Source organism: Pelodiscus sinensis, chromosome 22, assembly GCF_049634645.1.
Source record: "Pelodiscus sinensis isolate JC-2024 chromosome 22, ASM4963464v1, whole genome shotgun sequence".
NCBI classification, from domain to species: Eukaryota; Metazoa; Chordata; order Testudines; family Trionychidae; genus Pelodiscus; species Pelodiscus sinensis.
In genome coordinates this window covers 12119920-12146279 of record NC_134732.1, presented here as the reverse complement: position 1 = coordinate 12146279, position 26360 = coordinate 12119920, and the positions used below count along the sequence as shown (strand labels likewise).

The 26360-nt window shown below is 46.4% G+C and overlaps 1 protein-coding gene across 2 annotated transcripts; it reads left to right on the top strand.

Moving 5' to 3' along the window:
- The first annotated feature begins 1211 nt into the window (after positions 1 to 1211).
- On the top strand, positions 1212 to 25171 carry CRAT (carnitine O-acetyltransferase). 2 transcript variants are annotated; one of them, XM_006128331.4, is made up of 15 exons: positions 1212 to 1461; positions 4143 to 4288; positions 6419 to 6682; positions 7299 to 7417; positions 10092 to 10145; positions 14125 to 14290; positions 15039 to 15213; positions 15745 to 15923; positions 18407 to 18507; positions 19122 to 19241; positions 19810 to 19932; positions 20625 to 20760; positions 22409 to 22471; positions 22955 to 23092; positions 23751 to 25171. In XM_006128331.4, exons 2-15 carry the CDS (start codon positions 4256 to 4258, stop codon positions 23964 to 23966), a joined length of 1887 nt encoding a protein of 628 aa, XP_006128393.1. In that variant the 5' UTR covers positions 1212 to 1461; positions 4143 to 4255; the 3' UTR covers positions 23967 to 25171. The 2 variants fall into 2 exon arrangements, with proteins under 2 accessions (XP_006128393.1, XP_006128394.1); XM_006128332.4 differs by lacking the exon at positions 4143 to 4288 and having other exon boundaries at positions 1213 to 1461.
- Positions 25172 to 26360: the final 1189 nt, after the last annotated feature.

Here is a 26360-nt window from a genome sequence, read left to right as displayed (position 1 = left end):
GTAGCATTGTGCAGAGTTGTGAAGAAGAAGAAGAAGAAGAAGAAGAAGAAGAAGAAGAAGAGATTAGTTTAATGTAGGAGAAAGTCAGGGAAGGGATCTGAACAGCTTGGGTGGGCTGAGGGGAAAGGTTATATATAGCAGTGGTGGGAAACCTGCAGCCCTATTGCCGCATGCAACCCACTGGGGTTTCACCTGTGGCCTGTGCACCCCCCAGACTGCTCCCATACTCCACATGCATCTCACGGGAACCCTATTGGGCTGCAAGCCCACCACTAGTTATGTGGCCCACTAGTCCACGAAGGTTGCCCATCACTGATACATTGGCTTTAAAGAATTAAATGTTTGTCAGTAGATGTCAGCAAACATTTATTTCACTGCATGCACGCACATGCACACGCACACAAACCAACCAACAAAAACATTCCCATGAATAATAACTAAAATGCACAATATGCAAAGTAAGAAAAACAGTTTGAGAACTTGGATTCAAAATCCATTGATTTTTTAAATTAGACTTTTGAATTAAACAAATAGTCTCGGAAATGAATAGTAAAAACAGATATGATTTGTTGATTTAAAGATATTTACTTTGTGGATTTTGACACATGATGTGCACAGAGTGCTTTCATGTTTACAAAGCTTTAACTTTTGGAATTTCATTGTCTAATAGTTGTCTAATTCCCCCTTTAATTTCCCACAACAGTATGAATTCCGATACACATCTAAAGAAATGTTTAAAAATAAACACAGGGATCAAAACTTATAAAACATAGAAGTGGAAACCTGCCAAGCCTAGTTGTAAGGTCAGAGTGGCAAGATAAGCAGGTGATTTTACCAACAGCAGTTCGGTTGGAGTGGAGTAGAGTGACCATGTGTGACTGCTACCACCTGGCCAAAACACTGAAGAGCTAAAAGCATGAACTGCTATAGACTGAATGAAAGACTAAACTTTTCAGCTCATCAGCAGGGGCTGTCATATCTTCACTTAATACACATTCCTCTCTCTGCAGGCACAAGTCCTAGTTCAGAAGCCATTCCTTCTGCTGATCTCTGCTCCCTCCTAACTCCTGAGATCAGGAACTGAGAAAGGGAGGAGATGACTGCACTAGTTTAGACCAGGGATCAGCTGTCATCAGAGAGCTATGCAGAGCAGAGCCCTGCCCCTCACAAAGATGGTCGCGCCTCTGCTTATTGGTCATTGCAGAGGAGGGCTGTGCCCCACACAAAGATGGCTGCTCTGCTGCGCCCTCCCCCAGCGGCTGCTGAGCCAGGGACGGCCGTGCGGACTTGTTACGCTGTAGCTGGGTTGCTGCTGCTGAAGTTACACTGTAGCTAACTGTCTCTGTGTCTCGCAAGGCCGGGGCTGCTGAGTTGACAGGACTTTGCTCACTCGGGGGCAGTGGTTAGTAGCCGGGGTGGTGCACACGCAGGGCTATGCTGGCCTTCATAGCAAGGAGCATGGTAAGTAACAGCTGATCACTGCTTGCTTTGCAGGCTGGGTTAACGTTGGGGGGAGGGCAGGGGGAGCTTTCTCAGCTTTGAACAACCTTGGGACAGTGCATGGCCTTAACAACCCATGCATGGCCTTATCCAGGAGTGTCTGATGTGGTCTCCTGAGAATGAAACCAGGGGGCTTCCAGAGGCTACGAGACACATGCAGAATTGAGAGTAACCTGAAAAGTTTGTTGTTTTTTATTTTTATGTTTTGTTTTTGTTTTGGAGATTTGAAGGGGGCATTAAGAGAAATGTCCTTCCCTGACTTAATACAGGATGGGAAAGAGGAGGGTGGAGAAGATCTAGCTTGTCTCTGTACAGCTATGGTGTGATTTTTCTTGTATGACGTGCAAGTGTTTTGTAAGAAAGATCATTAAAAAGCAGAGAGCGACGGGAAGATTACTGCTAGGTGGAAGTTTGCAAAGGACGGGAGTTTCCTCGAGATGTATAGTAACTTCATTAAAGGGAGGGAGGTTTGGCCAGTCGCCAGGATCAGTCTTCAATTATGACAGTCAGTGAAAAGCTGTAAGTATTGTTCAATTTGTTCATTTTTTTTTCTTTTTGAAATTTTTTCCCCTTGTGTCTTTTACCAGCAAAACACTTCTTGGGTCTTCCCTGGGCTGGGAGTGACCTTTGTCACTTGCAGAAGTTGATTATGTTCCTTCTGTCAACTCACACTTCTGCCAAGAGCTAAGTTACTAAACTGATTAATTCTTTCACCTGGGCGCTGCCTCTTGGTTTCCTTTTTTTTTTTTTTTTTTTTTTATCTGATTAAGAAAATATTCACATATTCCAGGAGTGCCTTTACTAAATCTCTTTCCACACTAGTTGTCTGCTGTTGAAACAAAGTTGAAATTAATACTGTTACAAGCCATAGTTGATAGAGCTGAGGAGAATGCAGAGTTGTGGATTGTTTTTTTTAACCTGTGGAAAGAATTCCCTTTTCTCCACATCACAGCTGTGCTGCCTGTCCTGTGACTTGAAGGTTCTGTGACTTTTACTTTTTCTTTAAAAGTATCTATTAGGGATGTGAATGGTTAACCAGTAAGCATCACCTGGATGGAGGCTCACCTGGTGGGCATAGACTGCCTCCATTCCTCAGGTGGAAAGGAGAGACTGTGAGCTGCTGCTTGCTCCTCTGTTCTAGATTTATCCACTGGAATCTCAATACATGCCTGGTAGTTACCGGCACTAAAATGAACAAGTAAGGGCTGCTTGGGGTAATATCCAGATGAGATGCTCGGATTTTTTGTTTGCGTTGGTGTGATATTTTCATAATTGCTTTTTCTTTTTCACTGCAATCCACCCATGCCTTTTTTTCCTTCTAATAAAATGGCAAACACACAAAATAGCTCTCTCATGGTGTTTCTTATTAGAATATTGTTGTATAAAAGTTTGGTTGCTTGTAGGGTGATCTTAATTATGTTTAGTTAAATACATGCTGTTAAGATTGGAAGGGGCTTATATTCATCATCTTATGTTTCCATGTAACCATGTACAGGTTAGGGATGTTAAATATTGATTAATTGAATAGTTGATTAACCTCATGAATTCTTATCTGTTATTTGACTATTCTATAGTCCCCGGATTGGGGCCAGCAGCCAGTGCGCTCCAGTCCAACTCCTGAGGAGCCCCCTGCCACTCCACACTGCTGTCACCCTCAGCGCAGGGTGCCTGGTGGGATCTGGTCTGTGAGGGGAGCCAGTTTAAAAACCATCTCCCTTTGTGGACTGGCTGCCAGGCACAGGCTCACCTCCAATGGCTCCCAGTCAGCGGTACAGCAGGGGTGCTAATGTCACCCTGGACCACTCTGTGCCCTGGAAGAGGCCAGCAGCACGTTCCGTTCTTAGGTGGAGGCACACAAGTGGTTCCGCATGTTGCTTTCGCCAGCAAGCACTGCCCCTTTCAGAGGTGGGGCTCAGGGTAGCGTGTGGAGCCCCTAGTCCCCCTTCCTGGGATCTAGACCAGCTGCTGGCCTCTTCTGGGACGCAGCACAGTCCATGGTGCCAGGACAGGCAGGAAGCCTGCTTTAGCATCCCCTCTCATCACCTGGTCACCCCACAGCAAGGCAACCCTGTGCCTGACATTCTGGGACCCCGTTCTGGGTCGTGAGCCATACTTTGAAAACCACTGGATTAGAGGATACAGACTTTTGTCAGTAGGCTCTTGGTTCAGCCCCAGCCAGTAGACTGACTTCATTCCCATCTGATGGGTGTTTGGTCTATGGAATTGAGGGGTCTTTGTCTAGCTTCTGGTGGACAGCTATTCACATCAAGAACTCTGCCATTGCAGTGGCCACCCCAACTTGGCAGTCTGTGTGGGGCAGGAAAAGCCTGAATAGGCCATAGAGATTGGATTTCCCTTTCATAAGTGCAGACACTCCTGATCAGCTTGTTAGAGAAAGCTCTCAAGGCTGCCTGCTACCCACCCTTCCCTCTCCAGCACTGTCACTTGGTAAATAATAAGAGTAAAACAATTCATTTGCAGAGGATGGAGTAAGGAAGTGATTCAAGCTCCTGCTCTCGCTGAGGGCGGGAGAAAGGTTGCAAAAGTTGCAAAAGTATTTTGCCTGCACATGGGAGGTGTTTTGCAGCCCCTCCCACCCAGCTGCTCGCTCTGCAATGTGTGGTCTTGTGTTCTCTCAACAGAATAGCACAGTCAGATGGCAAAGGTTGCTAAGTGTGTACGTGATAGAGCAGAGTAAGATTAGCGAGGAAGGCTGAGGGAGTGAGAGTTTTACAGAGTTTTCTCCATTCCACCGATGGAAAAGAAGCAGCAGCAGCAGTCAGGAAAGGTACAGTATGGTAATTATCCTCAGACTATACAGGTTAACCCCTGCCTTCCTCTTCCACCCTGCACACTTTCCCAGAGATCTTGATCCCTCCATGCTGCCAGATCCTGCAAGGAGCCATGCACCTTATTTGAGAGGCTGTGCACCATCCAGGAGGTGATTGGCACCAGGCAAGATTGGGCCCTTTGTGCTTCTCTGCACTTCACCTTGGGGAATACTCTCCCCTTGACTCCTTGAAAGGGCAAATTTGTAGCTGGTATCGCTCGTTTCCCTCCAATCCATTGTCACACATCTCTAGCAAGGACTTCTGAACCACTGTGAGAGAAAGTGGGGGTGGGGGGCATAGAAAACAGGATTTAAATCCTCACTAATGGAACTTCGTTAAATTCCTGCCCAAACATTCTCAGTTTTGGGGAAGGGTGGGAGATGGCACTGCTCCTGGTCAAAGGCTGGTATTGCTCTTTGCTCTCCTCATGAGCTCTTTCTCTGCCCAAAGAAACTGTCACAGCACATGCTCCCTGAGGCAGCTTTTATTGCCAAAATTGCCCTCATCTGTCCCCCCCTGAGCCTCTCTGATTCACCCACAATTCCCCGCTCCTTTAAAAATGTCTCCCTGTTTTTTCGCCTTCTCACACATCCTCACGCTCTTCCCCCCAGTTTCCATTTGGCATCTTCCAGTTTCCTACTGAGCAGGGCTGAATGGGAATAATTTGTGAAGCTATCTCTTCCGCTATGGCCAGCTGGGATTCTTGGGGACCTGAGGGACTTGGTGGTCCCATAGCCAAAGTCTTGTGACTAGAATGTCCAGCTCCACAGACGGACTTCTGTTTTTTTTTCTTGATTTTGCCCAGTCATTTCCTGCATGAGGATTGTTAACCCTGATCCAGTTCCAACTTGGCTAAATTCCTTCTGCAGTTTCAGTTGACTACAGGATTCTTCCTCACTTCCTGTCCTAAACAGTTGTGTTCAGAGATTTCCCTACCCCCCTCCCCGAATTTCCCCCCCCCCCCAGTTTTTTGAACTAGGGTGCCATATAGCCCACCTTCACCCTCACGGTCTCACCCCTTCTCGGCCCTGACACCCCCACCCCGGAAATTCGAACACCCCCCCAATTTCAATTCCTGGGGAGGCCATTGGTTGTGTTGCATTGGCAGCTTCTGTGTCCTACCGCAAAATGGCTGCATTTCATTAGTGGGTGGAAACTCTGTGTATAGCAGTGTTTCTCAACCTTTTTTTTTTTTAATAAAGTACCCCTTTTTCTGAAAAAAAAGTACCCCCCTTAAAAAAAAAAAAAGTACCCCTGGTACCTACAGTTTTCAGACACACAATTTTTTTTTCTACCACTGGAACACATTTGTTTAAACAACTTAATCATAGCCAGGCAGGTGATGACATTTTTGGGTGTAACAAGTACAAAAATAATAAAGCGCTGTAAAACTTAAAACAGAAGTTCAGTTTTCTCCAAATTTCAGTTGTGTTGACGTACCCTTCCCTCCCCCCAGACATCTCTCAAGTGCCCCTAAGGGTACTCATACCATTGGTTGAGAAACACTGGTGTATAGTACTTACTTACAGTAGAGTTGTGGGGGATACTTTGAGACTTATTCCCATTAATATTTGTAAAGTGCTAGGAGAGCCTCAGAGGAATGGAATCAAAGAAAGGCAAATGTATTATTAACCCAGTGGCATTTCCTTTAGTTGACTGAGAATCTGCTGATGTTCTGGGATGTCTCATGATTAGAGCCCTGCAAATCCATGGATATTTGCTTAATATCTGTGGGTATCCATGGCAGATGTGTTTGTGGGTATCCATGGCTCATTTTCTGGATATGGATGCAGATACAAATTTTGTGTCTAAACCCCTGCAAATTTGCAGATATCTGTGTTATATATGCAAGTATCCACATTCGCAGGTGTGGCTATCTGCCGATCATTTTTGCAGATTCGGATACCAATGTTGTGCCTGCATGAGGATCTACTCATGATCCTCCACCTCTAGTAATCGAGTTGTGTATCTGGTGATTGTGCTTTGAGCTCTCTGCTCCTGATGTTGAGGGGTCAGCAACTCAGGTCACCCGTCCCTCACTAGTGCTGCGGGGAAGATTGTCTGGATGTGTGTTCTGTGGTTTGCAGGCAAAGCCATCTGGCTTGCTGAAGCCAGTGGTGTTGGGGAAGCTCCCAGGCAGATACTTAGCCCACCAGGAGGGACTGCCCCATCTGCCAGTGCCGCCCCTTCAGCAGACCCTGGATCGCTACCTGCTGGCTCTGCAGCCCATCATCAGTGAGGAGGAATGGAACCACACCAAGGGGCTGGTGGACGAGTTCCGGAAACCAGGCGGCGTTGGGGACAGGCTGCAGAAGGGCCTGGAGAGGAGAGCCAGGAAAACTGAGAACTGGGTATGTGGATGTTAAACTTCCTGAGGCCAGGTCAATGTAGGAGAGAACAGAGGCAGGATCTGAGCCAAGTCCTATAAGGACCATCGCTATCCTGGTTCCCAGCCAGTCTCCTATGCTTTTGTGACTGCTAACCCAGACACCCCCAGACACTCTTAATGATGAGCCCCTGTGCAGAGACCCGATTCGCTGCTTATTGCTGCCCATCTCTCTTCTCAGAGCTGCGCAAGCCCTACGAGGAGCTGAGGCACACACAGCTGAATAGGAAGCTGTGGGCACTGCTTACTACAGCTTAAAATCTTATTCCTTTGAAATGATCCCCAGGAGGTTGGGAGAAAGCACTGCTCCAACCCGGAGAGCACCAGCCCTCCCTCTCTCTTCCCCTCCCCCGCACTCCAATCTCACAAGTTCCCTGCTCTACCTAGTCTGTAGAACGGCCAAAAAATCATCCCATGACCCAAACCCCCCCGTCTTCTCCACCTGCAAAGTATTGAAAGATATGGCGTGTTGTAGGATGGTCTTCCAGCCATTTTGTGGGGCATAGACCAGTCAAGCTTGCAAAGAGGTCATCCTGGTCCCTGAAAAACAGAGTCCTAATTCTTGCCTGTTTCTGTCCCAGCTCTCTGACTGGTGGCTGAAGACGGCTTACCTCGAATATCGCCTGCCGGTTGTGGTTCACTCCAGCCCTGGTGTGGTTTTACCTAAACAGGATTTTCTGGATCAGCAAGGTCAGCTCAGGTAAAGGCCTTTTTGGCTTTTCTACCCCAAAGTTTCAGATGTTTTTGTAAGACCATTGGGGAACAGTGTTCCCTAGTGTGCTTGTGTAGCTGCTCAGGAGAGATTGAAATACCAACCAGCTGATTAGCAATGTGCCCACAGCTAGGTTTTTGTTCCTACTGGTGATGCACGTTTGCACATCAAAAAAATTATTCTGCACATGGGTGGGAAAAAAATCTGCATGTGGATGGAAATGATTAGAGGGAACATTGTTGGGGAGTTGCTTTGGATTCGTGTGAGAAGACAAGTACTAGCAAGTTTCACCCAGCCGAAGAGATTGCTAGTCATGGGAAGTCTATCAGTTGCAGCCTCTCCAAACAGGAAGCACCACAGGGAATGAGATAAGAGTACTGGCTACAGGGAAGCTGAGGGCTTATCTGAATGAAGCTTCTCAAGCAGGATTCCCGCAAAAGTGAAAAAAGTGAAAGATGGAAGTGGAAAAATGGTCAGTGGGTAGTCTACAAGTCAGGACTTAAAAGACCTAAATTAAATCCCTCCTCTGCTACCAACTTCCTTTGTGATTTTGAGCAAATTACTTAGCCCCTGGGCCTCATTATCTACATTTGATAGATGGGGAATTAGCACTTCGCAGCGGGATGGTGAGGAAGAATACATTACAGATTGTGAGGTGCTTAGCTATGATGGTGATGGGAACCATTCAAAATATCTAACACAATTTAGGGAACTCAACATTTGCCTTCAGAGTCTGTATACTTGGGGGAAGAGTCAGACTACTGCATGAATGATGTTATTCAGCTAATGCTGTGTGTATCTGCAGATTCATTCAGACTCTGTACTTTAAAAGAGGGCTTCCCACTCTCCTGTCATTAGGTGCACAAGTCAAATCTCCAGCTGCTGTCTGTCTCCAGAGTGTTTCTTTCCCTTAGCCAAGCCCTCTATGCAACTGAACTGCTGGCAGTTTGTGTTTCCCTTCTACTAATGAACGTTGGGCTGGCAATGCTGTTTCAAAGCCATCCCACTCTCATAGAATTGATTCTCTCAGCCTCTTTGGAGCCTGCCACTGATTTTTGTCCCTGCTTTTGGCTCATTGTTTTCATGAACACGAAGCTTTTAAGATTGGCTCTGGGAAGTCTCGGTTTTGTGGATGCACAGCCATAGCATTGACCTTTATACAGGGTTACCTTTTCCACATTTACCCATTATCACCTGCTCCTGTCATCAGGCTGTCTTCTGGCTGAGTTAAAAATACTGGCCAATCAGAGAAGTGTGTTAAAGAGAAATGAGAGTGAAAGAATCCTTCCCTCTCCCCAATTCAAGGTCTTGTGTATTCACTTGGTCAGAATACCAGATCTGTTGCAGCCCTGTGAGAGGAAAGATATCTGAAGGGGACAGTGTAAGGGCTAAAAATCCTTATAACTCTGGAATTTATTAAAACTAAACAATTTCAGAGTTGCCAACTGTGCTGATCCATGGTATTCTTTTTATTAAAGCCCCAGATGCAGGAATCAAAAAAGTCTATGAAAAACTCAGCATAAATTTTAAAACAAAACAAGTGTCAAATATCTGGCCCTCCTGGTTGCCAAGAGAAACTTGAAATCAGCACAGAAACCAGAAGGCAAATAAAAGGAATCCAACTTCTTTTTATCTCATGACTTTTAATGGGACCTGAATTCTAATTTTTGAATTCTTGGGCATTGCCATGCTGCAATTTAAAGAGAAAACAAAACAACGAACTTGCTGTCAGACCCTTTGCCCTCTGTGTTCTTCCCTGCTTGAAAATTAAAGGCTAGTTGGCTTTACTTGCGGTTCTAGTCATGAGTTTCACTTTCTCAAGGCAGGGGTAAGGCAAAATGCAGCAAAGTTTGTTTTCAGACAGTAGAAGAGAATATACAGTTGTTGGTTTTTTTGGGAGGGAGGATGGAGGTGAGTGTAGTTTTTTAAAAATGCTCTCTCCATTGGCTTTTTCATGGAAATGTGTCTTTGTTTCCAGTCTTTCAAAATTCAGCTGTAGAGCAGCCCCAAGATGACATGGTGGTTAAACTTCCCTGAGCCACTTCTATGCTAGTGCACCCCGTGCCTTTTACATCCTCGGCCCGCTGGTACTAGTACAAGAGACTTTAATATGATGTCCTGCTCTGCGCCTCTGTTCCTTGTGCACACCCCATCTGTCACGTCTTTAAACTCTTCGGGGCAGGCTCCTTCTCTTACTCTGTATGCCCACTGCCCTGCAGAAGGGAGCTCCAATCTTGGTTGGTGCTAGGGTGACCAGCTGTCCCAATTTTATAGAGACAGTCCTGATGTATGTATTTTCTTATGTAGATACCTGTTACTCATCAATTCCTGACTCAATTTTTCACACTTGTCTGGCCAACCTACTTGGAGCTTCTAGGAGCTACATACACACAAATACTAAAAAAACTCACAAACAAACAAACCAACAAACAAAACCCCTGATTGTATCGTTGAACAAAAATGTACTTTGTTGGAGCTGCCCCAGTTACCCAAAACACAGCCACAGTTGGTCAGGGCTCAAGATATTAAGAACATGCTCTGCTCTACTAACCCAAAGCCCAGCACGGGTGGGGAGGGATCCAAACCATTGTTATTTCTAGGGGTCAGGATTCAAATGTTCTGATTTTTGTATCTCTCTGGTCATTATGTTTGGCTTTTCCAGATTTGCTGCCAAGCTGATCAAGGGTGCCCTGGATTTCAAGACCATGATCGACAAGTGAGTTCGATGTAGAGTTGCTGTAGAGTTGGTCACCATATATTAGAAAAACGGGGTGGGTGAGAGAATATCTTGTATTGCACCAACTTCGGTTGGTAAGAGAGACAAGCTTTTGAGCACACCCAGAGCTCTTCTTGAGTGAAAGGCATTTCTGGCACAGTGATGGTTCCTTCCTTGCTGTCTTTAGTTAGGGGATGCCCAGATCAAAAATTTCTCTTTCTGAAAGGGAAACAGTCAATATGAAAATCCACGTATCTAAAGAATACCAGATACCATACCTAAAGAATAACAGACAACAGCCAGGGTCATTGACACTGAAAGGGCAGCAGAAAAGCAAATAGACTTTCCCCTTTTTATGCGCTTTATTTACTTCTTGAGCCTAGTCTATTCTGCTTCTTAGGTCTCACATTCAGGATTGCAAAGCTGCAGTGCCACAAAATCTTTTCCCTTCACATTGGGTTTTGAGAGAGGCTCTTACGTGTGTATTTGCAGGGAACTGAGCTTGAATGAAACCCTGTAGTATCACTTCCTTAATTTATCCACAGAACAGGGCCAGCTCAGGCAGCAAGAACACACAAGCTTCCAGGCTCCGTCTACACTGTTTGTTTTTTGCAGAAGAGGAAATGCAAATGAAGTGCTCATTTGCAAATCTCTTGCTCCCATTTGCATATTTTCTTTGATCCTTTTTGCAGAAGAGGTTTTTGTGGAAAGAAAACCCGCAGTGTAGACGGGGCCATTTTTCGGAAAAAAACCCTTTTGCGCAAGATCCTATAAACCTCATTTTTTGAGGAATAAGAGATCTTGTGCAAAAGGATTTTTTTCTGAAAAATGGCCCCATTTACACTGCAGTTTTTTTCCCAAATTCCTCTTCCGCAAAAAGGATTGGAAGAGAATATGCAAATGAGCACGTCATTTGCATTTCTTCTTCCACAAAAACAGTGTAGATGGAGCTCCAGTGTGTTTCAGCTTCCAATCTACAGAGGCATTCTCTATGGTTCTCAAACGATTTACCATTATAGGCTACCTATGCTGCTGCCTGTCTGTGTGTTATGTGGGCTGTATCCACACCCATCCACAAATCAAGACTGTGTCACAAGGGCCACAGCTGTGTGTTGAAGCAGCCTGCAGGTTGAATACCACTGGGTGGGAACAGTTCTATCCCCCATTCCCCCATTCAATCCTTGACTTCTAAGACTGTGTCTAGACTGCATCCCTCTGTCGACAGAGGGATGCAAATCAAGCATGTCAAAATTGCTAGTGAAGCAGGGATTTAAATATCCCGTGCTTCATTAGCATAAACATGGCCATTGCTTTTTTCGAAATGGAGTTTTGAAAAAAAACAGTAGTCTAGACAGAAATCTGTCAAAAATAAACCCTTTTTCGACAGATCCTGTATTCCACAAAAAATGAGGTTTACAGGGTCTGTCAAAAAAGGGTTTATTTTCAACAGATCCCTGTCTAGACTGCCGTTTTTTTTCCCCCGAAAAAGCTCCATTTCGAAAAAAGCAGCAGCCATGTTTATGCTAATGAAGGGTGGGATATTTAAATCCCTGCTTCATTAGCAATTTCGACATGCTTGATTTGCATTCCACGTTGACAGAGAGATGCAGTCTAGACGTAGCCTGAACTAGGATTGCAGATGTGATATTAACAAGTTTGTTAGCATATTTGAGAAGCCTAGAGCAGATCAAGCACATTGCCTTTAACCCATGCTGGTCACTTTAAAACCCAGGGCAGGAGCCCCAACTTTAACCCAGCCAGGTCAGCAGGTGTTAAAGGCAGTGTACTGGTGAGCCTGAGTCTTCTGACATGGGCCAGCCGTGACCATCCTGTGGGATCATTTTTCTCTGGATAGACATACCCAAAATATAACTGTAAGCAGGGTGCTTCTAGAGGGGTTCCACAGGGATATGTTCTTGGCTAAAAATGCTATTTAGCGTTTTTATCTTCGACCTGAAAGAAAAAAACATAAATCATCCCTGATAGCATTTGTAATGACACACAAATGGGGGAACAGTAATAATAAAGAGGACAAATCATGGATTCAGAGCAATCTAGATCACTTGGTAAAGTGGGTATAAGCAAACAGTATTGTGTTTTAATACAGCTAAACGTACATAAATGTACATACTTACAGGAGGAAGGGCCCTATCTTGGGAAACAGTGATTCTGAAAAAGATTTTGGGGTCATGGTGGATAATAGAGTAAACATAAGCTCCCAATGTAACATTATGACCAAAGGAGCTAATGTGATCCTTGGATGCATACATGGGCATTTAGGGGTAGAAGCACAGAGGTTATTTTATTGCTGTGTTTGGCACTAGTTCAACCACTGCTGGAACCCTGTGTCCACCTGAAAAGGGTTCGGAGAAGAGCCACAAGAATGATTCAAGAGTTAGAAAACCTGCCTTCTAGTGATAGACTCAAGGAGCTTAATCCATTTAGCTTAACAAAGAGAAGATTCGGGGTGATTTGATTAGTGTGTAAGTTCCAGAATGGAGAACCAATATTTAATAATGGGCTCTTTGGTCTGGCAGAAAAAGGTCTAATATGATGTTAGGGATGGAAGTTGAAGCTACACAAATTCAGTCTGGAAATAGGGTGTAAATTGTTACTAGTGAGAGTAACTGACCATTGGAGCAATTTACCAAAAGTTCTTGTGGATTCTCCTCTCTGAATTTTGTTTAACTGAATATTTGATGTTTTTCTAAAATCACTGCTCTAGGAACTATTTCAGGGATGTTCTCTGGCCTGTGTTGTACAGCAGGACATACTAGATGAGGGGTTTTCAAATTGGGAGTTGGGAGGTTATTACATGGGGGGTTGTGAGCTGTCTGCCCACCCCCAAACTCTCCTTCACCTCCAGCATTTATAATAGTGTAAATATAAATAATGTTTTTGTTGATGGGGGGGAGGGGTCATTTTCAGAGACCTACTGGGGAAAGGGGTCACCAGTACAAAAGTTTGTGATTATCTAGTTCAGCAGATCTCAGTGGTCCCTTCTGGCCTTGAGAGTCTGTAAATTGACCCATCACACAAAGCATCAGATGGTGACGACTAATAGGGTCACTCCAGACATAGGCCTGGATTTGAACCTGTAACCCTCTGCTAATCCCCTGTAAACTATGGTCTAAATTGCATGCATCTCCTTCAAGAGAACAGGTCCCAGATCCCTTTGCAATGGTGTGGCTGTGACGCAGTGGGGGTGCTGTCTGCTTTGTGACCCGGTGCCCCACTGCGTTGTGATGTGTGATTCCCATTGACTCATCCACACGGAGGTGCTGATGGGGGGTGACCTAGAGGAGTTGCTAGACGGACCCCACAGGGCCCCGGTCACCACCCGTAGCCAGAGCCAGCGAGGAGCTGGCGACCCTGACCCAGGGGAGGGCTCCCTGCAGGGGGCACAGGGCCCCATCCCAGCAGACGTGGAGCCCGGCCAGGCTGGGACCCTAGGGAGGGAGGGGAAGCAGGTCCCTGCCCCTGCCCCAGCTGCGGAATTCCAGGCTGAAGTACAGGCAGATCCCACCTTGCAGATGCTGAGGGACCAGGATGGCCTTGGTGCAGCTCAGCCCCTGGGGAGAGGCAGCCAGGAGAGATTCCTGTGGGAGAGGGGATTCCTGTACCAGGAATGGCTCCCCCCCGGGAAGGTGGAGATGCTGCTGTGGACAGTGCCATGTGCATGCGACAAGCCAACATAGCTACCACCACAGGGAGGTGGAGTAATTATGCTGCTGAGAGGTCTCTCTCCCATCAGCATAGAGCGTCCACACTTGTAGCGCTACAGCGATGCAGTGACATCAGTACAGGTGCATCCCTGTAGTGATTCTACTGTAGACGAGCCCCTAGTGTCCCACTAGAGTGGCCATGATAGGGCCCTGAGCATGGGGAGCGCATTCCAAGTGTGGATTGCTGCAAGATAGGCATTCGGATTGCTGTTTTCTTCCCTCTCTCATCCTGCTCCTTCTGCACACGTTTCCAGCGAGACCTTGCCAGTGGAATACCTGGGCGGGAAACCTCTCTGCATGAACCAGTACTACCAGATCCTCTCGTCCTGCCGCATCCCGGGCCCGAAGCACGACTCTGTGGTGAATTATGCCAAAGGAAAAAAGCCGCCTACACACATCACTGTTGTTCACAACTTCCAGGTACAGGGGAGTCTTGGGAAAACTGGGTTATTCTTTTAGATTTAAATACCCCTTTGGTTAGTTTTGCCAAGGAAGAGAAATAAGCAAAATAATTCTGAGTGCAAAATCCACCCCCACGGGGAACCAGTCTCCCCTTGAAGTCCATCGTAGGTTTCCTATTAACTGGAAGGATTGGGTTCCATGGCTGGGACTGCAGCATGTGTGAGCTATATGTGAATACTCCATTACCACATCTCTTGCCCTCCTAGCTCCAGCCCCGGAACACTCTAGATTTGGAGCTAGAAGAGTGGGGAGAGGGGTTGGAAAATGGATTCAACAATCATAGTCAAATCTCAGCAATGGTAGAATCCAGCAAATGTTGCAATAAGAATGTTTTCCTCTGTCTGGCTTAATTATCTATCGGCCCTCGTTATTGCAGTGTCTGAACACCTGACAATCTTTAACATATTTGTTCTCACAACCCCCCGGAAGGTAGGGAAGTGCTATTATGTCATTTTTATGGATGGGAAACAGAGGCACCAAGAGATTAAGTCATTTGCCCGAGGTTCCACAGGAAGCAAGTAGCATAACAGGGAATTGAAGCTGTCTCCCAGATCCCAGGCAATGTCCTAACCACTGGGAAATCCTTCCTCTTCACCTACTGATCATCAGCTCCTTAGCTGAGCCCTGAGCATTGCTCTTGCCTCCTGGACAAAGTTGTTGTCAGCTTGTGAGACTGACTGACTGCTTTGTCTCCCCCTCTTCTCAGTTCTTTGAGCTGGATGTTTACAGCAGCGACGGGAGCCTCCTCACCACCGACCAGATCTTCACCCAGCTGGAGAAGATCTGGAACACCTCCCTCCAAACAAACAAGGAGCCAATTGGGATCCTCACCAGCAACCACCGAAATAGCTGGGCCAAAGCCTACAACAACCTCATCAAAGGTGGGTTACCGTGCTCAAAATTGCTGCCCTCCATACAGTGCTCTCTGGGCTTCCCCCTCTTTTAAAGAGCCCTCTGGAGGCAGAGACTGCCCAGATAATGGACTTTCTAACAGTCTGCGTGTGGGAGTGGTGTATTTATCCACATGGGTTGTGCTCAGCTTAGACCTATTTCAAAACATTGTTATTTCTGTTTAAACACCCTGTCCTCTGAGTGCTCGAGGATTGGTCCAGGACAGAGCTGACATTCTGGAATATTTGACCCCCCAAATGGATGAAATCCAATAATCCAGATTAAAAAAATCAGAGGGATGATATGAGTGAGGAGCAGCATCCCTGTAAGGTTCGCAGCTTCCAATCAGCCCATAGCTTCAACTCTTGACTACCTCTTGGCCATGCCGCAGTGATGATTCCTTACAAAGGGAATCAGGGCACTGAGTACAATCAACTTCTTCTCCTGAATTTTATCCTTCCTCCAGTTAAACCCAGTTTTTCAACCAACTTCCATTGTCTTCCACTTTCCCCCCTTCTCAGACAAGACCAACAAGGAGTCCGTGCGTTCAATTGAGAAGAGCATTTTCACTGTCTGCCTGGACTCGCCCATTCCGCGGGTGTCTGACGATATCTACAGGAGCCGGGTGGCAGCTCAGATGCTCCATGGGGGAGGCAGTCGTTGGAACAGTGGGAACCGATGGTTTGACAAAACCCTTCAGGTGGGTGCTGGTGGTTTTGAGAAACTAGAGGCACTGTGTCTGGGGGAGACAAACTTCCTGAAACTGGAAGATCCACTGGGCCTCCAAATAATTCTGTAGGAGACTTTCCCAGATCAAAGGGGGCATGGGAAGTGAGACGAGCAAGGGGTTGACAGCGTAAGGGCCCATGTGCTTAGTACCGCTCCTTTGCAATGATTGGGATTCTCTCCCACAGTCAAACATGTAGAGCCCTTCAAATCCACGGATAGCCACATCTGCGGAAGTGGGTGTGGATAGTCACAGCTTATTTTTGCAGATATGGATGCAGATATTTTTGTATCTGTGCAGGGCTCTACAAACAAGTTCTCACTCTCCTGCTAGGTCCACTGAGTTCTCATTGCTTATGTCCCTGGCAGCACTCACCCAATGCAGTCAATTTATTCTTTAGCTTCAGAGGGGTAGCCGAGTTAATCTGTACAGGATAAACTAAAAAATCAACAAATAGTCTGCTAGCACTTTAAAGACTAACAAAACATGTAGATGGTATCATGAGCTTCTGTGGGCACAGCCCACTTCTTCAGATGACTGGAGTGTTGGATGTCCAGAGCCAAAATTAAATAGGGGAGAAAGGGGGAGAGGAAATGGGAGGGGGGGACAAAAAGAGGCAGTGGTGGGTATATATAAATATCAAAGGAAAAACGGAGCTGGTAGGTAACAAGCAAAACTGTTAGTCTATAAATACCTAAAGATAGTTAAAGGAAGCAGATAAGGACCTTTACTTAGCATTTAGAGAGGAAGAGTACTAACACCAGAATCTACACAGACAAAGAACCATTGGCACCTTCATTGTTTGGTAAGTTGATAATGTCCCAGCCAGCCGGTATGAGAATTAAACTTGCGAATGAATTGTAGTTCCAACCCTGCCCTGTGTATTTGGCGTATTGCTCATAAATTAGCTGTCTGCTTGCCGTGTTCAGTAACTTGTCTGTTTGGAAGCTGCCTAAGCCTGAGAAGGTCTGTTTCTTCTCTTTTTCCATGGTTATTGTTGCTTTCCCTGTTTGTCTTGGCCAGAAACTAACCTGCTTCTTTCAGGCACCTTCTACCATCTCAAAACATCATTTCTGTGATCCGTTCTCCTTTCATCCAAGGGCCACGTCCTCCATTAGGAGGCTATCTCCTTGTCTTTCTGGGAGATAGAGTCCATGCTCTGTCAGGATTCTTCTTACACTAACATCTAGGGTTCTCCAGCTTCTGCTTGGCACTGTTTATTTACAGGGCAATGCCACATTCTTCCAGCTTTGCAATTAACCAAAGTAAGTCTGCACAGAACCGACAGGGGATGTTATTGCAATGTTGTGTGAGCTGCCATAGAAATCAGACCCTTTAAACTGTGCCGTGCTGCAGAGTACACTGGCTCTCCGACGTATCTTCTGTCAGTAGGATCATCTTCCATCTGATGATGATACCTAACAGTGTTTCCTCTAATTTTTCTCCACCCCAAGTGGAATTAATTTTATGTGCAGCAAAGTAGAGGTGATGTGTGATATATCATCTTCATATTGGTGCACATAACATAATTCATGTGGTGGGGGTGGGGGCCAAGTGTTCTGATATGGGAGGGGGCTCTGATGTGGCAGAGGATTGGGGGTGCAGGTCTGTGAGGGCTCCAGATGTGGCTGTGGGGCTGGGGTTGAGGGGCTCAGGGCTGGGACAGAGATTTGGGGTTAAAGGGCCCTGGCTGGACCACAGGCTCTGGGTTAGGGCTAAGGATGAGGGGCTCAGGAGTGGGACTAGGATTGTCAACTCGGATGGACTGGATGCCATTGCCACAAATAGGGTCCAGTCTGTCCTGTCAGAGAGTTGGCAACACTAGCTGGGACAGAGGGTTGGGGTGCAAGGGCTCTGGCTGGGGCTGAGGCTCGGGGCTGGGGCTGCAGCAGAAGGTGGGGGGGTGCAGGAGTGGGAGGGGGGTTCGGAGCTAGAAAGCTCTATGGCCTGGCGACTCCAGCCTTAGCAGGTAGAGGGGGCATCTGGGCTGCCTGAGCCACAACGGGGAGAGGGGAGATCTGGGCAGCCCTGGCCGTGGCAGGTGGGGAGGCCTAAGGCTGCCCAAGCCACAGTGGGGGAGGCCTGGAGCTGGGTCTCAGCCACTTCAATCAAGCCAGGACCAAGCTGTCCACACTGAGCCAGCTGTGGCGGGGCAGAGTTGGGCCAAGGCCAGAGTTGGTCATCCCTCCCCTGGCTGCTGCAGGTTCCCACCCTGCATAGCCTGCCCGATGGCCTGCACTGCACTAACTAGACAGCTACGCGGCTGTGCAGCTTACAGGGAACTTAGATTCCACAGCCACGGCTAGGAGGATTTGGTGGGTGATGGCGTTGCATGTTACCATGCACTGATGGGGCTGAGGCTCCCCAGTACATGGCAGTGAGACCCCCTGGGGCTGGTGTTTGCATATGGAAGAGGCCTCTCTTCACTACCTTCATGCCTTTTGTTTCCCTGGCAGTTTATCGTTGCTGAGGATGGCTCCTGCGGCCTGGTGTATGAGCACGCCCCCTCGGAGGGCCCGCCCATCGTTGCTCTTCTGGACCACATCGTGGAGTACACGTGAGGCTTGTGCACGTCTTTCCCTTCTTGGACGCGGATCTCAAACCATCCAAGCCCAGTAAACCCCCTTCCCTGCACGCTTCATTCATCCCCCACCCCTGCAAGGCATCCACTTAGGAGGTACTTTAATGGTGTCTCGGGTTAGGTCCTGCAGTTCTTGTAGCAATGGCCAGGGATTAGCCACCTGTTCAGAATGGTAAACTTTGCTGCTGCTTGAACTCTGGGGATATGCCTCTGCTTAAGTTTAATATGGCTCTTGGGTGGCAGAATGTTTGTCCCTGGTGGAATCCATAAAACATTTTTTTAAAGGGCTCGAAAGGCATTAGACCTGTAATCTCTTGGTAAAGGAATCACTAGGACCCAAACTTCAGCATTTGTTCTCCTAGTTTTTCACCAGAGGCAGACTGGGAGGGAGCAGCTGTCAAGCCATAAGGCGGAAATTTGTGACAGAGGACTTTGCCGTTTATATGCAGACCCAAAATGTCATAGTCAGGGATTTACACCATGTTCACTACTGCGGGATCTGAGTCTGTCTGCTGGGCAGAATCCCATTGGCCCAAGGGGCTGGAGGTAGAGGTCTGGAGAAATGATTTCAATGATGTTTTGCTGTGCAGAAAGACACCAGAGCTGGTGAGATCCCCCATGATTCCTCTTCCAATGCCCAAGAAGCTGCGGTTTAACATCACTCCAGAAATCAAGAATGACATCGAGAAGGCAAAGCAGAACCTCAACATGTGAGTGAACCGGGTGGGAGAGCTCAGTGAGTGAGTGAGACAATAATCTGTGTACCCATGCAGAGAGCTACGTGGCAAGGAACATTTCCATGCTTTGTGGTCTCACTGCACCCTTCAGGAAGCCTGCCCAGTGTCTTGTTGGGTGTAAACTGTACAGCATGTGGCTGAAAAGTGCCTTGCCAAACCTGCTCCTGCCTGGTGGCTGCAGTGCTGAAAGGGGACTTACAGGTTATTCATCCCAATCAACGTCTAAAGAGGGATGTCTCCAGTCAGGAATTCGACCTGCTGCACTGGATCAAGCCACTTGACCAACAAATCTGGGATCCTGTCTCCAGCAGTGGGCAAATCCCTTGCATTTAACCACAGGCACAGTGCTTAACATGAGGCATCCAGTTACTGAGGTTGAGCTCACTGTGAAAAGCTCAAGTGGGGCAGATCCCTTTGTCCTTGTGCAGATTTGGCGTGAGCAGGTTGATGTCTCTGAGGCTCACAAATCCTCTGGGACCTGTCCCCTTGCCATGTGATAGCAAGGAGCATCCTGAGGAATTTCTCTTCTCTATCTCTGCAGAATGGTGCAAGATCTGGACATCAAGGTGATGGTCTTTCACCACTTTGGGAAAAACTTCCCCAAGTCAGAGAAGATAAGTCCAGATGCGTTTATTCAGCTGGCCCTGCAGCTAGCTTATTATAGGTAAGGAGCACATTGCAGGCAAGTTGCTTTTCAGCACCTTATATCTTTAGAAGAAAGAGCCTCAGATAATTCTTACCTTGCTCAATGAAACTGCTGACTAGAGGTCAACACCAAACCCAAGTACCTGGGCTAGGAGAAAACCCCAGACACCACTGGGCTTCAACATGGTGAGCTACTACAATAGTCCACTCTTCTACTATGCCTCCATGTGGGAGAGTTAGAGGTCAATAGATCTAGAGCCCTGCTGTCCAACATGCTACCCACTAGCCACATGTGGCTATTTGGCCAGTTGAGTGTGGTTAGTTCGCTATAGCAGTAGCCACTATACTATGCTTGGACACCACGGATCTAGAGCCATGTGTGGACATACCCTTTCCCTGTGCACTGGAACTGCACTGTGTAGGGCCCTTAAATCACAAAGGAGTGGCCAAGATTAGCCCCTTCAAGAGCAATGTATGAAGTACCAGTAGAGGAGAGTCAGTCAGCTAGGGATGCAACTTAGTCCTCCTAATTCCCATTTCTTCTGCTCTTTGCATGGAATTTACTCTTCCCTCGGAAGAGGGAAAGATGTACGGGAGAAATACAACAGAAATTCACCTGCACAATTTCCCTGCCAAGGATCAGATTTGCATAGCCCATTCTTGTCAAGGATAATTTTTCCCCTGTAGTTGCTTCTCATCCCCATCTTTCAGGATGTATGGCCAGGTCTGTGCTACATATGAGAGTGCCTCATTGAGGATGTTCCGCCTGGGCCGAACAGACACCATCCGCTCTACCTCCGTGGACTCTCTGAAGTTTGTACAGGCACTGGACAATCCTAGCAAACAGGTGAGAGTTCCAACACATGGCACGAAATAACCTCACCCCACAGAAATGGGAAGAACCATTTCTGAAGTCCCCCACAAAGGTGGTTTCTGTATCCACAGATCTCAGCCTAAAACTGCCTTTGCTATGAGGTTGTTTTACGATACCATCTGGAATACACAATTACAAAATGATAGGTCTCCATCAGCTTTCCATTTGCCTCTCTGTAAATACAAAGTGAGTGCTTCAACCCGTCTCCAATGTGACCAGTCTGAGCCTGTAACCATTCAGGCCCTAAGTATTACCTTATTGCACTTGAAGGTTCTCCATGTATCATTCGAAAGGTCATTTCCTTGTTTATGTTTTGACCTATGAACTTTGGACAGTATATAGGCAAACAAATGTGGGATGTTGGGGAGTAGATTTACTAGAATATATTTAAATTAATAGGGAGAAACACAGTAGAATGCTGTGTTAAAACTTCTACAGTTTTAACCCACAGCAGTTTTTTTGGATGGGGTGTTGTACTAATAAAGAAACAATCTCCTGTCCACACAGAATAGTGTTTGAGGTGTCCGAGATTTGGATATACAGAGTCACTATTGGCTCCACGTATGTCCAGTTTCAGAGAGAGGACTTGTTATGCTAAAGGTTCAGGACACATTTCAGTCCCTCCAGGGAAAAGATATGGACTCTGGTTCTCTCCTAGAAGACAAAGAATCGAGACTAGAACCTAGTAAGTGATGAAAATCAATTTGCAGGGAATCAGCATTCAGCCCTTTGCTGTGGAACCTCTACAGTATTCCCCTTGCAAAGTCTTGCCTCCTTTTGGTTGCTGAATTATTCTTCTGTCATCTGAATTGTTCCACTGACATGTCCCCTAGGATAAAGGGCTATTACTGGTAGTTCCTATGGAATCACTTAAGAATAGAGTCTTGTGAGCTGGAAGAGAAATAATTCAGCCAAACAATCTAATATATAAAGGAGAATGTTTGTAAGTTTGTGCGCTAATAACTTGGAGACTAAAAGAGCTACCGCAACCATACTTTGCATGGGATAACCTTTCCTCCAGGACAAGGTTTTAAGGTATTTTTGGACCCAATCAGGCCCAAGCTCAAGCTGTAAAAATAAAAAAGTAACCTGCCGCGCTGCGCTGCGCTGCAGGGGCCACCCCACCCACCCTAGGTTCTGTGCCGCCTGCGGCCCCCAGCGCTGTCCAGGACTTGACCCCTCCTACCCGCGAGGTTACATAAGTGACCCTCTTCCGCTCCTGCGCCATCCCCACTGGCACACAGTGCCCCGACCCTCACATGTACAACAGCTCGGGCACCTGCCCTGCGCCCCACGGCACCTGCAGCCCTGGTCGCAAGCTGGAGTGCCCCTCCTGTGTGTACCGCCCCTCCACCCCTGGGGATGACACGGACCTATATTTTAATCCCTATAGAAATCAGTGCAACTTTTCTACCATTCAAAAAAAGATAATGGACTACTGTTTTTCTACATTTTGCTCCTCCAGTTTCCCAAGCAATGCTGGGTAACTCCAGCTAGTATGATCTAAATTAACAATAGTTTGAAGCAGATATCTGCAGGGGCAGAAATGCTATCCTGCAGGTGAGCTACTGAAGTCACCAGGAAGCAAATGTTTAACGTCCATTCCTTGCATTCTCCTTAGAACGAGGAGAAGGTGGAACTGCTAAGGAGAGCTACGCAGGCACACAGAGCTTACACCGACATGGTGAGTGTCCTATATTTCTCCAAGGCTGGGACTGTGCAGAGGTAAACCAGGTGCTGTTGGAAGAAAAGTCCCAACTTATGGCACTAAGCATGTAAGCAGGCCTGTTAATACTGGCCCTAGGATTGATTCTGATCAGTTAGAGCTTTGGAGCTCTGGGGCCAAAGGAGAAAGAAAATCACATCTACAGCTACACTGAAGAATTCCTATTCTCCCCATGACCTTGGTCTGTAGATACCAGGGCTGCTGAAGGGGCTTTTAAAAATAACAGGGATCCCATACTAAGAAGTAATAGGGTTTGCTTAGTTCCATCTGTCTCTTTTAATTTTTCTTTCTTATTGCACCAGATCAAATGGACAGTCATAGGTTGTTTTTCTACTTTAAATTTAAAGAGGATTTTAAAAAAATCTGCTTTCAGACTAAAGATGATGTTGATTTTAGTTTCCCTACTTCTCCGATCTCTTATCTAGATTCTCTTCCTTTCAGGCAATAAAAGGGAATGCAATAGACCGTCACCTGCTAGGCTTGAAGCTTCAAGCTATTGAGGATCTAGTGAGCATGCCAGAACTGTTCATGGATACAGCCTACGCTGTGGCCATGCACTTCAACCTCTCAACCAGCCAGGTAAGAAGTGGCTGACCAACATGAGAATGCTGCAGTCATTCTTTCTCCTTTTCTTCTCCATGTTCCTCCTCCACCCCCTTCCTTTCGGAACCACTCTGCATAGGTGCCAGAGGAGCTGTTGTTTTGACTTTGTCAACCTCTTCCAGCCCCACAACAATCTGAGCTGGACCTTTTTAAGAAGGTTATGAAATTAAGCTGAATACTATGACCTTACAATTGCTAGATCCCTTTTAACCAATTACTGTATCTTCTCCACCCCAGCCTGGACAGTGCATTGCCAGGTAGAGATCAAGTGCATGTAGTAATGAGGAGGCAGTGCCTTCACACTAAAACAGCATCAATATTGCGTGAAGCTCATTATCCTTATGAGTCTACTTCAGCTAGTAACTGCCCCTCTGCAAGCCTCCTGGGGGGGGGGGGGGGTGGGTGGCGATATGAAGCCCAATGCTGGGAAGTAGCAGAAACAACTGGTTTATTTGTTTAAAGCATCCACTGTACTAGGAGCTGAACAGGTAGGTCTGAATCATGTCCCTGCCCTGGAGAATTTACCTGGCGTGTTAGTTGTGAATCATTCATTTGATGAACCCTTCTCTCCAACAGCTCTTGTGATCTGCTGCCATCTGAGCTGTGTATTTAACCAAGTTGTCTCCCACTGTAGGTCCCAGCGAAGACAGATTGTGTGATGTGTTTTGGTCCCGTGGTTCCAGATGGGTATGGAGTCTGCTACAACCCCATGGATGATCACATCAACTTTGCAATGTCTGCTTACAACAGCTGTGCCGAAACCAATGCAGCCCGCCTGGCACATTACCTGGAGAAGGCGCTATTGGACATGCGTCTTCTGCTTCAATCCACTCTCAAATCAAAATTGTAAGAAATGACTCTTTCAAAGCTCCAAAACTTTTGGAGCCATCCCACGTGCACAAGAAGCTCCCAGCTCTCCAAAAACTGGGCGACGGAGGTGGGCTCCATAAGGAATCTAGAAGAGCACTTTGCAGAGAAGCTTAAGAGTGGTAATCTCCAGTTATTAGACTGCAAGGTGAAAGGAAGTGTTGCTGTATTCCAAGCTAGAACCAACAGAGATCCTTTCCCACAATGTGCAAAGTACACATTCCTTATCTTGAAGGGATACTGGAGCAACATCTTTTTACTGAATTTATGGTGGAAAGAACCAAGAAAGTGCAGTCTTCACCCCATCCTTTACTCTTCCTCCACTAGGGAAATATTTTCCTGGGTGCAATTAGATGACTGAGTAGATCTGAGACCACTTGGCTCTTTCTGCTGGCTCAGACTTTTGAGGGGTTGGGAATCTCTCTTTTGGTCCATGCTGTGCTTACTGAAATGGTGCCACTGAACTTGAGGATGGTGGGAAAATGTCATAAATTGGAGGAAATCCAGTCCTAGTCATTGTCCTGCCTTTCTAGAAGAGTTAAGGGACTGGTCTGTGTGTGCTTTCCACAGCTAGGAATGTTCCCTTCTCCTTCCTTCTAACACCTGTATTTTCCCCTGTCCTTTCTCCATTATTGTGAAACGCCTTTGTGACAGTTGGACTCGCTTCCCATCCTCTGTCCTTTTGTGTTGGTTTGAAGCATAAAGTGATGGATTGCTGACAGGTCTCCATCTCAGAGCTTCAAGCTCCTAAAGTTGAACTTCGGCTTTTTGTGGTGCTTCTACTAAACTGATGTATGTTAATGGATTTTGTTTTAATTGTGCAGGCTCTGCTGGCCTTGACTTTATGCACTTACATGTTTTGTACTGGAGATGTTTGTAGAACCTCTGTCCTCTTCACTTAGCCCCTTCTCTTTCAAACGGGAAAACAATGGGAATCATTAAAAAAAAAAAAAAAGTCTTGTTGCACCATAGAGACCAACAAAAAATGTAGATGGTCTCATGAGCTTTCATAAACTTTACTTGCAAACTGAAAGCTCATGCTGTTTTCTATGCAGCATTTATTTTAGTCTAAGGAAATGCTACATAAGTAATTGAGGGTATGTCTACACTAGCCCCCTAGTTTGAACTAGGGTGGCTAATGTAAGCATTCGAATTTGCAAATGAAGCCCGGGATTTAAATATCGCAGGCTTCATTTGCATGTTCCTGGGCGGGTGCCATTTTTAAATCCCCTTAGTTCGAACTGACTGCCCGTGGCTACACGTGGCAGTCAAAAGTTAATCCGAACTAAATCCTTAGTTCGGATTAACTTTTGACTGCCACGTGTAGCTGCGGGCAGTCAGTTCGAACTAAGGGGATTTAAAAATAGCACCGGCCCGGGAACATGCAAATGAATCCCGGGATATTTAAATCCTGGGCTTCATTGGCAAGTTCAAATGCCTACATTAGCCACTAGTTCGAACTAGGGGGCTAGTGTAGACATACAGGCTATGTCTACACTGGCCCCTTTTCCGAAAGGGGCATGCTAATTTGACAGGTCGTAATAGGGAAATCCGCAGGGGATTTAAATAAAAATGTCCGCCGCTTTTTTCCGGCTTTTAGAAAAGCCGGAAAAGAGCATCTACACTGGCCCCGATCCTCCGGAAAAAAGCCCTTTTCTGGAGGATCTCTTATTCCTACTTCAAAGTAGGAATAAGAGATCCTCCAGAAAAGGGCTTTTTTCCGGAGGATCGGGGCCAGTGTAGATGCTCTTTTCCGGCTTTTCTAAAAGCCGGAAAAAAGCGGCGGACATTTTTATTTAAATCCCCTGCGGATTTCCCTATTACGACCTGTCAAATTAGCATGCCCCTTTCGGAAAAGGGGCCAGTGTAGACGTAGCCACACTGTATGAGCCCTTCTAAGCAAGTTTTCAAATTCCTCTAAATGCCAGAGGTGATATGTTGGAGGCAAAGGAAAAGAGTGCACAATGACACTTGTCCCCTGCCATGTATTATTACTCCTGCCAAGGGTGTGGTTCCTCTAAAATGTGGGAGCTAGAGAAGAAAGCAAAGGGTCTGCTCTAGGATGTATAGACTGTATGTTCATTGCCCCCCAAAAACTATTTTCTTAGGAATGTAACAGCACTTCAGCAGAACCTGGTGTTCTGGCCTTAATGTTGCTTTACCCAGGATGATTTATAATTTCCCTTCCATGCAATCGTCATGTCTGTGTTAGTTTGATTGGACCTTTACAAAGGAATTATATTTATAAATGTGCAATTTAAAAAAGTGTGACAATAAGAAAATTATAAAACAGTCTCTGGACTTGAATGTCCTTTCCTAGGGCAGCATGTGAAACCATAGCAGAGTGCAGTGTTTGCCCCCACCAATGCTGTTCCTG

What these genes read in the sequence shown, in the direction of transcription:
- CRAT (XM_006128331.4), top strand. Translation starts at nt 4,256, where the DNA reads ATGGAAAAGAAGCAGCAGCAGCAGTCAGGAAAG. An exon ending in GACCACATCGTGGAGTACAC is followed by an intron (nt 18,508 to 19,121) that starts GTGAGGCTTGTG and finishes TTTGCTGTGCAG; the next exon opens with AAAGACACCAGAGCTGGTGA. An exon ending in TGGACAATCCTAGCAAACAG is followed by an intron (nt 20,761 to 22,408) that starts GTGAGAGTTCCA and finishes CATTCTCCTTAG; the next exon opens with AACGAGGAGAAGGTGGAACT.